General features: G+C 51.6%; 1 protein-coding gene across 1 annotated transcript in view; it reads left to right on the forward strand.

Annotated features, from left to right (window-relative positions):
* AP1S1 (adaptor related protein complex 1 subunit sigma 1) overlaps window positions 1–16,839 on the forward strand; it is a 63,580-nt gene that overhangs the window by 21,930 nt on the left and 24,811 nt on the right. Inside the window, exon 2 of the mRNA XM_075343175.1 lies at window positions 13,113–13,291. Coding sequence (XP_075199290.1) covers window positions 13,113–13,291 — 179 coding nt within the window. The remainder of the gene's footprint in view (window positions 1–13,112; window positions 13,292–16,839) is intronic.

The raw sequence follows: 16,839 nt of genomic DNA on the forward strand, positions 1-16,839 counted from the left end.
TGTGCAGTACTGAGGATCATCCAGCAGGGGACTATGAATGAGGTGTGTGCAGTACTGAGAATCATCCAGCAGAGGGCTATGAATGAGGTGTGTGCAGTACTGAGGATCATCCAGCAGAGGGCTATGAATGAGGTGTTGTGCAGTACTGAGGATCATCCAGCAGAGGGCTATGAATGAGGTGTGTGCAGTACTGAGGATCATCCAGCAGAGGGCTATGAATGAGGTGTGTGCAGTACTGAGGATCATCCAGCAGGGGACTATGAATGAGGTGTGTGCAGTACTGAGAATCATCCAGCAGAGGGCTATGAATGAGGTGTGTGCAGTACTGAGGATCATCCAGCAGAGGGCTATGAATGAGGTGTGTGTAGTACTGAGGATCATCCAGCAGGGGGCTATGAATGAGGTGTGTGCAGTACTGAGGATCATCCAGCAGGGGGCTATGAATGAGGTGTGTGCAGTACTGAGGATCATCCACCAGGGGGCTATGAATGAGGTGTGTGCAGTACTGAGGATCATCCAGCAGGGGGCTATGAATGAGGTGTGTGCAGTACTGAGGATCATCCACCAGGGGGCTATGAATGAGGTGTGTGCAGTACTGAGGATCATCCAGCAGGGGGCTATGAATGAGGTGTGTGCAGTACTGAGGATCATCCACCAGGGGGCTATGAATGAGGTGTGTGCAGTACTGAGGATCATCCAGCAGGGGGCTATGAATGAGGTGTGTGCAGTACTGAGGATCATCCAGCTGGAGGCTATGAATGAGGTGTGTGCAGTACTGAGGATCATCCAGCAGGGGGCTATGAATGAGGTGTGTGCAGTACTGAGGGTCATCCAGCAGGGGGCTATGAATGAGGTGTGTGCAGTACTGAGGATCATCCAGCAGAGGGCTATGAATGAGGTGTGTGCAGTACTGAGGATCATCCAGCAGAGGGCTATGAATGAGGTGTGTGCAGTACTGAGGATCATCCAGCAGGGGGCTATGAATGAGGTGTGTGCAGTACTGAGGATCATCCAGCAGAGGGCTATGAATGAGGTGTGTGCAGTACTGTGTATCATCCAGCAGAGGGCTATGAATGAGGTGTGTGCAGTACTGAGGATTATCCAGCAGAGGGCTATGAATGAGGTGTGTGTAGTACTGAGGATCATCCAGCAGAGGGCTATGAATGAGGTGTGTGCAGTACTGAGGATCATCCAGCAGAGGGCTATGAATGAGGTGTGTGCAGTACTGTGCATCATCCAGCAGAGGGCTATGAATGAGGTGTGTGCAGTACTGAGGATCATCCAGCAGAGGGCTATGAATGAGGTGTGTGCAGTACTGAGGATCATCCAGCAGAGGGCTATGAATGAGGTGTGTGCAGTACTGAGGATCATCCAGCAGGGGGCTATGAATGAGGTGTGTGCAGTACTGAGGATCATCCAGCAGGGGGATATGAATGAGGTGTGTGCAGTACTGTGCATCATCCAGCAGAGGGGTATGAATGAGGTGTGTGCAGTACTGAGGATCATCCAGCAGAGGGATATGAATGAGGTGTGTGCAGTACTGAGGATCATCCAGCAGAGGGCTATGAATGAGGTGTGTGCAGTACTGAGGATCATCCAGCAGAGGGCTATGAATGAGGTGTGTGTAGTACTGAGGATCATCCAGCAGGGGGCTATGAATGAGGTGTGTGCAGTACTGAGGATCATCCAGCAGGGGGCTATGAATGAGGTGTGTGTAGTACTGAGGATCATCCAGCAGGGGGCTATGAATGAGGTGTGTGCAGTACTGAGGATCATCCAGCAGAGGGCTATGAATGAGGTGTGTGCAGTACTGAGGATCATCCAGCAGGGGGCTATGAATGAGGTGTGTGCAGTACTGAGGATCATCCAGCAGAGGGCTATGAATGAGGTGTGTGCAGTACTGAGGATCATCCAGCAGGGGGCTATGAATGAGGTGTGTGTAGTACTGAGGATCATCCAGCAGGGGGCTATGAATGAGGTGTGTGCAGTACTGAGGATCATCCAGCAGGGGGATATGAATGAGGTGTGTGCAGTACTGTGCATCATCCAGCAGAGGGGTATGAATGAGGTGTGTGCAGTACTGTGCATCATCCAGCAGAGGGGTATGAATGAGGTGTGTGCAGTACTGAGGATCCTCCAGCAGAGGGCTATGAATGAGGTGTGTGCAGTACTGTGCATCATCCAGCAGGGGGATATGAATGAGGTGTGTGCAGTACTGTGCATCATCCAGCAGGGGGATATGAATGAGGTGTGTGCAGTACTGAGGATCATCCAGCAGAGGGCTATGAATGAGGTGTGTGCAGTACTGAGGATCATCCAGCAGGGGGCTATGAATGAGGTGTGTGCAGTACTGTGCATCATCCAGCAGAGGGGTATGAATGAGGTGTGTGCAGTACTGAGGATCATCCAGCAGAGGGCTATGAATGAGGTGTGTGCAGTACTGAGGATCATCCAGCAGAGGGCTATGAATGAGGTGTGTGTAGTACTGAGGATCATCCAGCAGGGGGCTATGAATGAGGTGTGTGCAGTACTGAGGATCATCCAGCAGGGGGCTATGAATGAGGTGTGTGCAGTACTGAGGATCATCCAGCAGAGGGCTATGAATGAGGTGTGTGTAGTACTGAGGATCATCCAGCAGGGGGCTATGAATGAGGTGTGTGCAGTACTGAGGATCATCCAGCAGGGGGCTATGAATGAGGTGTGTGTAGTACTGAGGATCATCCAGCAGGGGGCTATGAATGAGGTGTGTGCAGTACTGAGGATCATCCAGCAGGGGGATATGAATGAGGTGTGTGCAGTACTGTGCATCATCCAGCAGAGGGGTATGAATGAGGTGTGTGCAGTACTGAGGATCATCCAGCAGAGGGCTATGAATGAGGTGTGTGCAGTACTGAGGATCATCCAGCAGAGGGCTATGAATGAGGTGTGTGCAGTACTGAGGATCATCCAGCAGGGGGCTATGAATGAGGTGTGTGCAGTACTGAGGATCATCCAGCAGGGGGCTATGAATGAGGTGTGTGCAGTACTGAGGATCATCCAGCAGGGGGCTATGAATGAGGTGTGTGCAGTACTGAGGATCATCCAGCAGAGGGCTATGAATGAGGTGTGTGCAGTACTGAGGATTATCCAGCAGGGGGCTATGAATGAGGTGTGTGCAGTACTGAGGATCATCCAGCAGGGGGCTATGAATGAGGTGTGTGCAGTACTGAGGATCATCCAGCAGGGGGCTATGAATGAGGTGTGTGCAGTACTGAGGATCATCCAGCAGAGGGCTATGAATGAGGTGTGTGCAGTACTGTGTATCATCCAGCAGGGGGCTATGAATGAGGTGTGTGCAGTACTGAGGATCATCCAGCAGAGGGCTATGAATGAGGTGTGTGTAGTACTGAGGATCATCCAGCAGGGGGCTATGAATGAGGTGTGTGTAGTACTGAGGATCATCCAGCAGGGGGCTATGAATGAGGTGTGTGCAGTACTGAGGATCATCCAGCAGGGGGCTATGAATGAGGTGTGTGCAGTACTGCGGATCATCCAGCAGGGGGCTATGAAAGAGGTGTGTGCAGTACTGAGTATCATCCAGCAGAGGGCTATGAATGAGGTGTGTGCAGTACTGAGGATCATCCAGCAGGGGACTATGAATGAGGTGTGTGCAGTACTGAGAATCATCCAGCAGAGGGCTATGAATGAGGTGTGTGCAGTACTGAGGATCATCCAGCAGAGGGCAATGAATGAGGTGTGTGCAGTACTGAGGATCATCCAGCAGAGGGCTATGAATGAGGTGTGTGCAGTACTGAGGATCATCCAGCAGAGGGCTATGAATGAGGTGTGTGCAGTACTGAGGATCATCCAGCAGAGGGCTATGAATGAGGTGTGTGCAGTACTGCGGACTGTCCAGCAGAGGGCTATGAATGAGGTGTGTGCAGTACTGAGGATCATCCAGCAGAGGGCTATGAATGAGGTGTGTGCAGTACTGAGGATCATCCAGCAGGGGGCTATGAATGAGGTGTGTGCAGTACTGAGGATCATCCAGCAGAGGGCTATGAATGAGGTGTGTGCAGTACTGAGGATCATCCAGCAGAGGGCTATGAATGAGGTGTGTGCAGTACTGAGGATCATCCAGCAGGGGGATATGAATGAGGTGTGTGCAGTACTGTGCATCATCCAGCAGAGGGGTATGAATGAGGTGTGTGCAGTACTGAGGATCATCCAGCAGGGGGCTATGAATGAGGTGTGTGCAGTACTGAGGATCATCCAGCAGGGGGCTATGAATGAGGTGTGTGCAGTACTGAGGATCATCCACCAGGGGGCTATGAATGAGGTGTGTGCAGTACTGAGGATCATCCAGCAGGGGGCTATGAATGAGGTGTGTGCAGTACTGAGGATCATCCACCAGGGGGCTATGAATGAGGTGTGTGCAGTACTGAGGATCATCCAGCAGGGGGCTATGAATGAGGTGTGTGCAGTACTGAGGATCATCCAGCAGGGGGCTATGAATGAGGTGTGTGCAGTACTGAGGATCATCCAGCTGGAGGCTATGAATGAGGTGTGTGCAGTACTGAGGATCATCCAGCAGGGGGCTATGAATGAGGTGTGTGCAGTACTGAGGATCATCCAGCAGGGGGCTATGAATGAGGTGTGTGCAGTACTGAGGATCATCCAGCAGAGGGCTATGAATGAGGTGTGTGCAGTACTGAGGATCATCCAGCAGAGGGCTATGAATGAGGTGTGTGCAGTACTGTGCATCATCCAGCAGAGGGCTATGAATGAGGTGTGTGCAGTACTGTGCATCATCCAGCAGAGGGCTATGAATGAGGTGTGTGCAGTACTGAGGATCATCCAGCAGAGGGCTATGAATGAGGTGTGTGCAGTACTGAGGATCATCCAGCTGGAGGCTATGAATGAGGTGTGTGCAGTACTGAGGATCATCCAGCAGAGGGCTATGAATGAGGTGTGTGCAGTACTGAGGATCATCCAGCAGGGGGCTATGAATGAGGTGTGTGCAGTACTGAGGATCATCCAGCAGAGGGCTATGAATGAGGTGTGTGCAGTACTGAGGATCATCCAGCAGAGGGCTATGAATGAGGTGTGTGCAGTACTGTGCATCATCCAGCAGAGGGCTATGAATGAGGTGTGTGCAGTACTGAGGATCATCCAGCAGAGGGCTATGAATGAGGTGTGTGCAGTACTGAGGATCATCCAGCAGAGGGCTATGAATGAGGTGTGTGCAGTACTGAGGATCATCCAGCAGGGGGCTATGAATGAGGTGTGTGCAGTACTGAGGATCATCCAGCAGGGGGATATGAATGAGGTGTGTGCAGTACTGTGCATCATCCAGCAGAGGGGTATGAATGAGGTGTGTGCAGTACTGAGGATCATCCAGCAGAGGGATATGAATGAGGTGTGTGCAGTACTGAGGATCATCCAGCAGGGGACTATGAATGAGGTGTGTGCAGTACTGAGGATCATCCAGCAGGGGACTATGAATGAGGTGTGTGCAGTACTGAGGATCATCCAGCAGAGGGCTATGAATGAGGTGTGTACAGTACTGAGGATCATCCAGCAGGGGGCTATGAATGAGGTGTGTGCAGTACTGAGGATCATCCAGCAGAGGGCTATGAATGAGGTGTGTGCAGTACTGAGGATCATCCAGCAGGGGGCTATGAATGAGGTGTGTGTAGTACTGAGGATCATCCAGCAGGGGGCTATGAATGAGGTGTGTGCAGTACTGAGGATCATCCAGCAGGGGGATATGAATGAGGTGTGTGCAGTACTGTGCATCATCCAGCAGAGGGGTATGAATGAGGTGTGTGCAGTACTGTGCATCATCCAGCAGAGGGGTATGAATGAGGTGTGTGCAGTACTGTGCATCATCCAGCAGAGGGGTATGAATGAGGTGTGTGCAGTACTGAGGATCATCCAGCAGAGGGCTATGAATGAGGTGTGTGCAGTACTGTGCATCATCCAGCAGGGGGATATGAATGAGGTGTGTGCAGTACTGTGCATCATCCAGCAGAGGGGTATGAATGAGGTGTGTGCAGTACTGAGGATCATCCAGCAGAGGGCTATGAATGAGGTGTGTGCAGTACTGAGGATCATCCAGCAGAGGGCTATGAATGAGGTGTGTGTAGTACTGAGGATCATCCAGCAGGGGGCTATGAATGAGGTGTGTGCAGTACTGAGGATCATCCAGCAGGGGGCTATGAATGAGGTGTGTGTAGTACTGAGGATCATCCAGCAGGGGGCTATGAATGAGGTGTGTGCAGTACTGAGGATCATCCAGCAGGGGGATATGAATGAGGTGTGTGCAGTACTGTGCATCATCCAGCAGAGGGGTATGAATGAGGTGTGTGCAGTACTGAGGATCATCCAGCAGAGGGCTATGAATGAGGTGTGTGCAGTACTGAGGATCATCCAGCAGGGGGCTATGAATGAGGTGTGTGCAGTACTGAGGATCATCCAGCAGGGGGCTATGAATGAGGTGTGTGCAGTACTGAGGATCATCCAGCAGGGGGCTATGAATGAGGTGTGTGCAGTACTGAGGATCATCCAGCAGGGGGCTATGAATGAGGTGTGTGCAGTACTGAGGATCATCCAGCAGAGGGCTATGAATGAGGTGTGTGCAGTACTGAGGATTATCCAGCAGGGGGCTATGAATGAGGTGTGTGCAGTACTGAGGATCATCCAGCAGGGGGCTATGAATGAGTTGTGTGCAGTACTGAGGATCATCCAGCAGGGGGCTATGAATGAGGTGTGTGCAGTACTGAGGATCATCCAGCAGAGGGCTATGAATGAGGTGTGTGCAGTACTGAGAATCATCCAGCAGAGGGCTATGAATGAGGTGTGTGCAGTACTGAGGATAATCCAGCAGAGGGCTATGAATGAGGTGTGTGCAGTACTGAGGATTATCCAGCAGGGGGCTATGAATGAGGTGTGTGCAGTACTGAGGATCATCCAGCAGGGGGCTATGAATGAGGTGTGTGCAGTACTGAGGATCATCCAGCAGGGGGCTATGAATGAGGTGTGTGCAGTACTGAGGATCATCCAGCCGAGGGCTATGAATGAGGTGTGTGCAGTACTGAGGATAATCCAGCAGAGGGCTATGAATGAGGTGTGTGCAGTACTGAGGGTCATCCAGCAGGGGGCTATGAATGAGGTGTGTGCAGTACTGAGAATCATCCAGCAGAGGGCTATGAATGAGGTGTGTGCAGTACTGAGGATCATCCAGCAGGGGGCTATGAATGAGGTGTGTGCAGTACTGAGAATCATCCAGCAGAGGGATATGAATGAGGTGTGTGCAGTACTGAGGATCATCCAGCAGAGGGCTATGAATGAGGTGTGTGCAGTACTGAGGGTCATCCAGCAGAGGGCTATGAATGAGGTGTGTGCAGTACTGAGGATCATCCAGCAGAGGGCTATGAATGAGGTGTGTGCAGTACTGAGGATCATCCAGCAGGGGGCTATGAATGAGGTGTGTGCAGTACTGAGGATCATCCAGCAGGGGGCTATGAATGAGGTGTGTGCAGTACTGAGAATCATCCAGCAGAGGGCTATGAATGAGGTGTGTGCAGTACTGAGGATCATCCAGCAGAGGGCTATGAATGAGGTGTGTGCAGTACTGAGGATCATCCAGCAGAGGGCTATGAATGAGGTGTGTGCAGTACTGAGGATCATCCAGCAGAGGGCTATGAATGAGGTGTGTGCAGTACTGAGGATCATCCAGCAGAGGGCTATGAATGAGGTGTGTGCAGTACTGAGGATCATCCAGCAGAGGGCTATGAATGAGGTGTGTGCAGTACTGAGAGTCATCCAGCAGGGGGCTATGAATGAGGTGTGTGTAGTACTGAGGATCATCCAGCAGAGGGCTATGAATGAGGTGTGTGCAGTACTGAGGATCATCCAGCAGGGGGCTATGAATGAGGTGTGTGCAGTACTGAGGATCATCCAGCAGGGGGCTATGAATGAGGTGTGTGCAGTACTGAGGATCATCCAGCAGAGGGCTATGAATGAGGTGTGTGCAGTACTGAGGATCATCCAGCAGAGGGCTATGAATGAGGTGTGTGCAGTACTGAGGATCATCCAGCAGGGGGCTATGAATGAGGTGTGTGTAGTACTGAGGATCATCCAGCAGAGGGCTATGAATGAGGTGTGTGCAGTACTGAGGATCATCCAGCAGGGGGCTATGAATGAGGTGTGTGCAGTACTGAGGATCATCCAGCAGAGGGCTATGAATGAGGTGTGTGCAGTACTGAGGATCATCCAGCAGGGGGCTATGAATGAGGTGTGTGCAGTACTGAGGATCATCCAGCAGAGGGCTATGAATGAGGTGTGTGTAGTACTGAGGATCATCCAGCAGAGGGGTATGAATGAGGTGTGTGCAGTACTGTGCATCATCCAGCAGAGGGCAATGAATGAGGTGTGTGTAGTACTGAGGATCATCCAGCAGAGGGCTATGAATGAGGTGTGTGTAGTACTGAGGATCATCCAGCAGGGGGCTATGAATGAGGTGTGTGCAGTACTGAGGATCATCCAGCAGAGGGCTATGAATGAGGTGTGTGCAGTACTGAGGATCATCCAGCAGGGGGCTATGAATGAGGTGTGTGCAGTACTGAGGATCATCCAGCAGAGGGCTATGAATGAGGTGTGTGCAGTACTGAGGATCATCCAGCAGGGGGCTATGAATGAGGTGTGTGCAGTACTGAGGATCATCCAGCAGAGGGCTATGAATGAGGTGTGTGTAGTACTGAGGATCATCCAGCAGAGGGGTATGAATGAGGTGTGTGCAGTACTGTGCATCATCCAGCAGAGGGCAATGAATGAGGTGTGTGTAGTACTGAGGATCATCCAGCAGGGGGCTATGAATGAGGTGTGTGTAGTACTGAGGATCATCCAGCAGAGGGGTATGAATGAGGTGTGTGCAGTACTGTGCATCATCCAGCAGAGGGCAATGAATGAGGTGTGTGTAGTACTGAGGATCATCCAGCAGAGGGCTATGAATGAGGTGTGTGCAGTACTGAGGATCATCCAGCAGAGGGCTATGAATGAGGTGTGTGCAGTACTGAGGATCATCCAGCAGGGGGCTATGAATGAGGTGTGTGTAGTACTGAGGATCATCCAGCAGAGGGGTATGAATGAGGTGTGTGCAGTACTGTGCATCATCCAGCAGAGGGCAATGAATGAGGTGTGTGCAGTACTGAGGATCATCCAGCAGGGGGCTATGAATGAGGTGTGTGCAGTACTGTGGATCATCCAGCAGGGGGATATGAATGAGGTGTGTGCAGTACTGTGGATCATCCAGCAGGGGGATATGAATGAGGTGTGTGCAGTACTGAGGATCATCCAGCAGAGGACTATGAATGAGGTGTGTGCAGTACTGAGGATCATCCAGCAGAGGACTATGAATGAGGTGTGTGCAGTACTGAGGATCATCCAGCAGAGGGCTATGAATGAGGTGTGTGCAGTACTGTGGATCATCCAGCAGGGGGCTATGAATGAGGTGTGTGCAGTACTGAGGATTATCCAGCAGGGGGCTATGAATGAGATGTGTGCAGTACTGAGGATCATCCAGCAGGGGGCTATGAATGAGGTGTGTGCAGTACTGAGGATCATCCAGCAGAGGGCTATGAATGAGGTGTGTGCAGTACTGAGGATCATCCAGCAGAGGGCTATGAATGAGGTGTGTGCAGTACTGAGGATCATCCAGCAGAGGGCTATGAATGAGGTGTGTGCAGTACTGAGGATCATCCAGCAGGGGGCTATGAATGAGGTGTGTGCAGTACTGAGGATCATCCAGCAGAGGGCTATGAATGAGGTGTGTGCAGTACTGAGGATCATCCAGCATAGGGCTATGAATGAGGTGTGTGCAGTACTGAGGATCATCCAGCAGGGGGCTATGAATGAGGTGTGTGTAGTACTGAGGATCATCCAGCAGAGGGCTATGAATGAGGTGTGTGCAGTACTGAGGATCATCCAGCAGGGGGCTATGAATGAGGTGTGTGCAGTACTGAGGATCATCCAGCAGAGGGCTATGAATGAGGTGTGTGCAGTACTGAGGATCATCCAGCAGGGGGCTATGAATGAGGTGTGTGTAGTACTGAGGATCATCCAGCAGAGGGCTATGAATGAGGTGTGTGCAGTACTGAGGATCATCCAGCAGAGGGCTATGAATGAGGTGTGTGCAGTACTGAGGATCATCCAGCAGGGGGCTATGAATGAGGTGTGTGTAGTACTGAGGATCATCCAGCAGAGGGCTATGAATGAGGTGTGTGCAGTACTGTGCATCATCCAGCAGAGGGCAATGAATGAGGTGTGTGCAGTACTGAGGATCATCCAGCAGGGGGCTATGAATGAGGTGTGTGCAGTACTGAGGATCATCCAGCAGAGGACTATGAATGAGGTGTGTGCAGTACTGAGGATCATCCAGCAGAGGGCTATGAATGAGGTGTGTGCAGTACTGTGGATCATCCAGCAGGGGGCTATGAATGAGGTGTGTGCAGTACTGAGGATTATCCAGCAGGGGGCTATGAATGAGATGTGTGCAGTACTGAGGATCATCCAGCAGGGGGCTATGAATGAGGTGTGTGCAGTACTGAGGATCATCCAGCAGAGGGCTATGAATGAGGTGTGTGCAGTACTGAGGATCATCCAGCAGGGGGCTATGAATGAGGTGTGTGCAGTACTGAGGATCATCCAGCAGGGGGCTATGAATGAGGTGTGTGCAGTACTGAGGATCATCCAGCAGGGGGCTATGAATGAGGTGTGTGCAGTACTGAGGATCATCCAGCAGAGGGCTATGAATGAGGTGTGTGCAGTACTGAGGATCATCCAGCAGGGGGCTATGAATGAGGTGTGTGCAGTACTGAGGATCATCCAGCAGAGGGCTATGAATGAGGTGTGTGCAGTACTGTGGATCATCCAGCAGGGGGCTATGAATGAGGTGTGTGTAGTACTGAGAGTCATCCAGCAGGGGGCTATGAATGAGGTGTGTGTAGTACTGAGGATCATCCAGCAGAGGGCTATGAATGAGGTGTGTGCAGTACTGAGGATCATCCAGCAGGGGGCTATGAATGAGGTGTGTGCAGTACTGAGGATCATCCAGCAGAGGGCTATGAATGAGGTGTGTGCAGTACTGAAGATCATCCAGCAGGGGGCTATGAATGAGGTGTGTGTAGTACTGAGGATCATCCAGCAGAGGGGTATGAATGAGGTGTGTGCAGTACTGTGCATCATCCAGCAGAGGGCAATGAATGAGGTGTGTGCAGTACTGAGGATCATCCAGCAGGGGGCTATGAATGAGGTGTGTGCAGTACTGAGGATCATCCAGCAGAGGGCTATGAATGAGGTGTGTGCAGTTCTGAGGATCATCCAGCAGAGGGCTATGAATGAGGTGTGTGCAGTACTGTGGATCATCCAGCAGGGGGCTATGAATGAGGTGTGTGCAGTACTGAGAGTCATCCAGCAGAGGGCTATGAATGAGGTGTGTGTAGTACTGAGGATCATCCAGCAGAGGGCTATGAATGAGGTGTGTGTAGTACTGAGGATCATCCAGCAGAGGGCTATGAATGAGGTGTGTGCAGTACTGAGGATCATCCAGCAGAGGGCTATGAATGAGGCGTGTGCAGTACTGAGGATCATCCAGCAGAGGGCTATGAATGAGGTGTGTGCAGTACTGAGGATCATCCAGCAGGGGGCTATGAATGAGGTGTGTGCAGTACTGAGGATCATCCAGCAGAGGACTATGAATGAGGTGTGTGCAGTACTGAGGATCATCCAGCAGAGGGCTATGAATGAGGTGTGTGCAGTACTGAGGATCATCCAGCAGAGGGCTATGAATGAGGTGTGTGCAGTACTGTGGATCATCCAGCAGAGGGCTATGAATGAGGTGTGTGCAGTACTGAGGATCATCCAGCAGAGGACTATGAATGAGGTGTGTGCAGTACTGAGGATCATCCAGCAGAGGGCTATGAATGAGGTGTGTGCAGTACTGAGGATCATCCAGCAGGGGGCTATGAATGAGGTGTGTGCAGTACTGAGGGTCATCCAGCAGGGGGCTATGAATGAGGTGTGTGCAGTACTGAGGGTCATCCAGCAGAGGGCTATGAATGAGGTGTGTGCAGTACTGAGGGTCATCCAGCAGGGGGCTATGAATGAGGTGTGTGCAGTACTGAGGATCACCCAGCAGAGGGCTATGAATGAGGTGTGTGCAGTACTGAGGATCATCCAGCAGAGGGCTATGAATGAGGTGTGTGCAGTACTGAGGATCATCCAGCAGGGGGCTATGAATGAGGTGTGTGCAGTACTGAGGATCATCCAGCAGGGGGCTATGAATGAGGTGTGTGTAGTACTGAGGATCATCCAGCAGGGGGCTATGAATGAGGTGTGTGCAGTACTGAGGATCATCCAGCAGAGGGCTATGAATGAGGTGTGTGCAGTACTGAGGATCATCCAGCAGGGGGCTATGAATGAGGTGTGTGCAGTACTGAGGATCATCCAGCAGGGGGCTATGAATGAGGTGTGTGCAGTACTGAGGATCATCCAGCAGAGGGCTATGAATGAGGTGTGTGCAGTACTGAGGATCATCCAGCAGGGGGCTATGAATGAGGTGTGTGCAGTACTGAGGATCATCCAGCAGGGGGCTATGAATGAGGTGTGTGCAGTACTGAGGATCATCCAGCAGAGGGCTATGAATGAGGTGTGTGTAGTACTGAGGATCATCCAGCAGGGGGCTATGAATGAGGTGTGTGCAGTACTGAGGATCATCCAGCAGGGGGCTATGAATGAGGTGTGTGCAGTACTGAGGATCATCCAGCAGGGGGCTATGAATGAGGTGTGTGCAGTACTGAGGATCATCCAGCAGAGGGCTATGAATGAGGTGTGTGCAGTATTGCGGACTGTCCAGCAGGGGGCTATGAATGAGGTGTGTGCAGTACTGAGGATCATCCAGCAGGGGGCTATGAATGAGGTGTGTGCAGTACTGCGGACTGTCCAGCAGGGGGCTATGAATGAGGTGTGTGCAGTACTGCGGACTGTCCAGCAGGGGGCTATGAATGAGGTGTGTGCAGTACTGCGGACTGTCCAGCAGGGTGCGCAGCTGTCACACTCTTCTCTCCCCGCAGATGCGGTTCATGCTGCTGTTCAGCCGGCAGGGGAAGCTGCGCTTACAGAAGTGGTACGTGGCCACCTCCGAGAGGGAGAAGAAGAAGCTGGTGCGGGACCTGATGCAGACGGTGCTCAGCCGCAAGCCCAAGATGTGCAGCTTCCTGGAGTGGAAGGATCTGAAGGTTGTGTATAAGAGGTGAGGGTGCGGCCTGTCGTACCGGCCGGGACAAACCACCTCACACGGGGTTTGGTGCTCCGCTTTATTCATCCGACGTTTCTCTGTCACTGATGAACATTTCATAAGTAGTGATCTCAGACCCGGGCTGTAAAAGTCCGGATCCGTGCAGAGTCAACCGTACCCGAGGGATAATGATCCGGATCCGTGCGGAGTCAACCGTACCCGAGGGATAATGATCCGGATCCGTGCGGAGTCAACCGTACCCGAGGGATAATGATCCGGATCCGGCACTCGGGAAATAAAAAAAATAATAAAATAATAATAAAAAGAATAAGAAAAATCAATAAAACTGGTGCGTGGTCCCCCCATATTTTGTCACCCAGTACAGATAAAGCATAGGGCTACAGACTGCAGCCCCCAGCCGTGCACTTATCTTGGTGGTGTATCAAAATAAGAGAAACTGTATGCTATTTTTTTTTTAAAAAATGGCATGCTATTCCCCCCCCTCCCCCATTCTCCGAATTTTGATAGCCAGCAATGATAAAGCCCGACAGCTGGGGGCTGGTATTCTCAGGCTGAGCAGTGCCATGTTTACTGGGGCCTCCCCAGCCTAAAATAGCAGCCTGCAGCCGCCCAGGATTGTCGGTTGCGTCCATTAGATGTGACAATCCTGACACTTTACCTGTCTCATCCCGATTGCCTTGGCGCGGTGACGATCAGGGTAATTAGGGGTTAATAACGGCCCACAGCGGCCACTAAGCCCTAGATTAGTATTGGGAGGCGTCTGAGACCCCCCCCCCCCCATCACTAATCTGTAAGTGAAAATAAACGCCTAAAAAATTCTTTATTTGAAATAAAGCAAAAAATATTCTTTTTCACCACATCATTATCCCAAAAGCACCGAAGTAATCCACAAGAGGTCCCACGACGATTCCAGCTCTGCTACATCTGAATTCACAGGGAGCCCCATAGAACATAACTGGCCGCTGTGAGCTTCAGGCACAGACTGAGTGAGCCGTGCGATCAGCGGTGACTGCAGGTAACCTGACCTCGGGACCTTAGTAAAGCCAGTGACAACCTCAGGTGGGGTCACTGGGTTTAATTGAGTACCCTGAGGTCAGGATACCTGCGGACAGCACTGATCGCACGGCTCACTCAGTCTTTGCCTGAAGCTCACAGCGGGCAGTCATGTTCTATGGACCTCGCTGAGAATTCGGATGTAGCAGAGCTGGAATCGTCGTGGGACCTCGAGTGGATTACGTTGGACCTGCAGGAGTGTTTTTAGGGTTAATAAATTGGAGAAAGGTTGTTTTTTGTTTGTTTTTTTTTTTAATTTCAAATAAAGAATTTTTCGGTGTTTGGGTTTATTTACTTTCACTTACAGATTAGTGATGGGGGGTCTCAGAGACCTCCCATTACTAATCTAGGGCTTAGTGACTTCTTTCAGCTGTCATTAACCCCTGATATTATCCTGATTACCACCACACCAGGGCAATCTGGAAGAACAGGGTAAAGTTTCGGGAGTGTCGCATCTAATGCATGCAGCAATCTGGCAGCTGTGATTGGAAGCTGTCAGCTGCCACGCTGCTACTCAGGGTGGGGGCGCGTGTGACTGCCATCAATCACAAAAACTGAGCATGGTAATGCCCGCTCATCACTAGTTACGAGCACCCGAGCATGGTAGTGCCCGCTTATCACTAGTTACGAGTACTGAGCACCCAAGCATGTTAGTGCCCGCTCATCACTAGTTACTAGTACTGAGCACCTGAGCATGGTAGTGCCCGCTCATAACTAGTTACTAGTACCGAGCACCTGAGCATGGTAGTGCCCGCTCATAACTAGTTACGAGTACTGAGCACCCAAGCATGTTAGTGCCCGCTCATCACTAGTTACTAGTACTGAGCACCTGAGCATGGTAGTGCCCACTCATCACTAGTTACTAGTACTGAGCATGGTAGTGCCCGCTCATCACTAGTTACCAGTACTGAGCACCCGAGCATGGTAGTGCCCGCTCATCACTAGTTACCAGTACTGAGCACCTGAGCATGGTAGTGCCCGCTCATCACTAGTTACTAGTACTGAGCACCCGAGCATGGTAGTGCTCGCTCATCACTAGTTACTAGTACTGAGCACCCAAGCATGGTAGTGCCCGCTCATCACTAGTTACGAGTACTGAACACCCGAGCATGGTAGTGCTCACTCATCACTAGTTACTAGTACTGAGCACCTGAGCATGGTAGTGCCCGCTCATCACTAGTTACCAGTACTGAGCACCTGAGCATGGTAGTGCCCGCTTATCACTAGTTACCAGTACTGAGCACCCGAGCATGGTAGTGCCCGCTCATCACTAGTTACCAGTACTGAACACCCGAGCATGGTAGTGCCCGCTCATCACTAGTTACCAGTACTGAGCACCCGAGCATGGTAGTGCCCGCTCATCACTAGTTACCAGTACTGAGCACCTGAGCATGGTAGTGCCCGCTCATCACTAGTTACCAGTACTGAGCACCTGAGCATGGTAGTGCCCGCTCATCACTAGTTACCAGTACTGAGCACCCGAGCATGGTAGTGCCCGCTCATCACTAGTTACCAGTACTGAGCACCCGAGCATGGTAGTGCTCGCTCATCACTAGTTACCAGTACTGAGCACCTGAGCATGGTAGTGCCCGTTCATCACTAGTTACGAGTACTGAGCACCCGAGCATGGTAGTGCCCGCTCATCACTAGTTACTAGTACTGAGCACCTGAGCATGGTAGTGCCCGCTCATCACTAGTTACCAGTACTGAGCACCTGAGCATGGTAGTGCCCGTTCATCACTAGTTACGAGTACTGAGCACCCGAGCATGGTAGTGCCCGCTCATCACTAGTTACTAGTACTGAGCACCTGAGCATGGTAGTGCCCGCTTATCACTAGTTACCAGTACTGAGCACCCGAGCATGGTAGTGCCCGCTCATCACTAGTTACTAGTACTGAGCACCCGAGCATGGTAGTGCCCACTCATCACTAGCTACCAGTACTGAGCACCTGAGCATGGTAGTGCTCACTCATCACTAGTTACCAGTACAGAGCACCCGAGCATGGTAGTGCCTGCTCATCACTAGTTACGAGTACTGAGCACCTGAGCATGGTAGTGCCCGCTCATCACTAGTTACCAGTACTGAGCACCTGAGCATGGTAGTGCTCACTCATCACTAGTTACTAGTACTGAGCACCCGAGCATGGTAGTGCCCACTCATCACTAGTTACCAGTACTGAGCACCCGAGCATGGTAGTGCCCGCTCATCACTAGTTACCAGTACTGATCACCCGAGCATGGTAGTGCCCGCTCATCACTAGTTACCAGTACTGAGCACCCGAGCATGGTAGTGCCCGCTCATCACTAGCTACCAGTACTGAGCACCCGAGCATGGTAGTGCCCGCTCATCACTAGTTACCAGTACTGAGCACCCGAGCATGGTAGTGCCCGCTCATCACTAGCTACCAGTACTGAGTACCTGAGCATGGTAGTGCCCGCTTATCACTAGTTACCAGTACTGAGCACCCGAGCATGGTAGTGCCCGCTCA

Source organism: Anomaloglossus baeobatrachus, chromosome 4 (genome assembly GCF_048569485.1).
Source record: "Anomaloglossus baeobatrachus isolate aAnoBae1 chromosome 4, aAnoBae1.hap1, whole genome shotgun sequence".
Classification (NCBI taxonomy): domain Eukaryota; kingdom Metazoa; phylum Chordata; class Amphibia; order Anura; family Aromobatidae; genus Anomaloglossus; species Anomaloglossus baeobatrachus.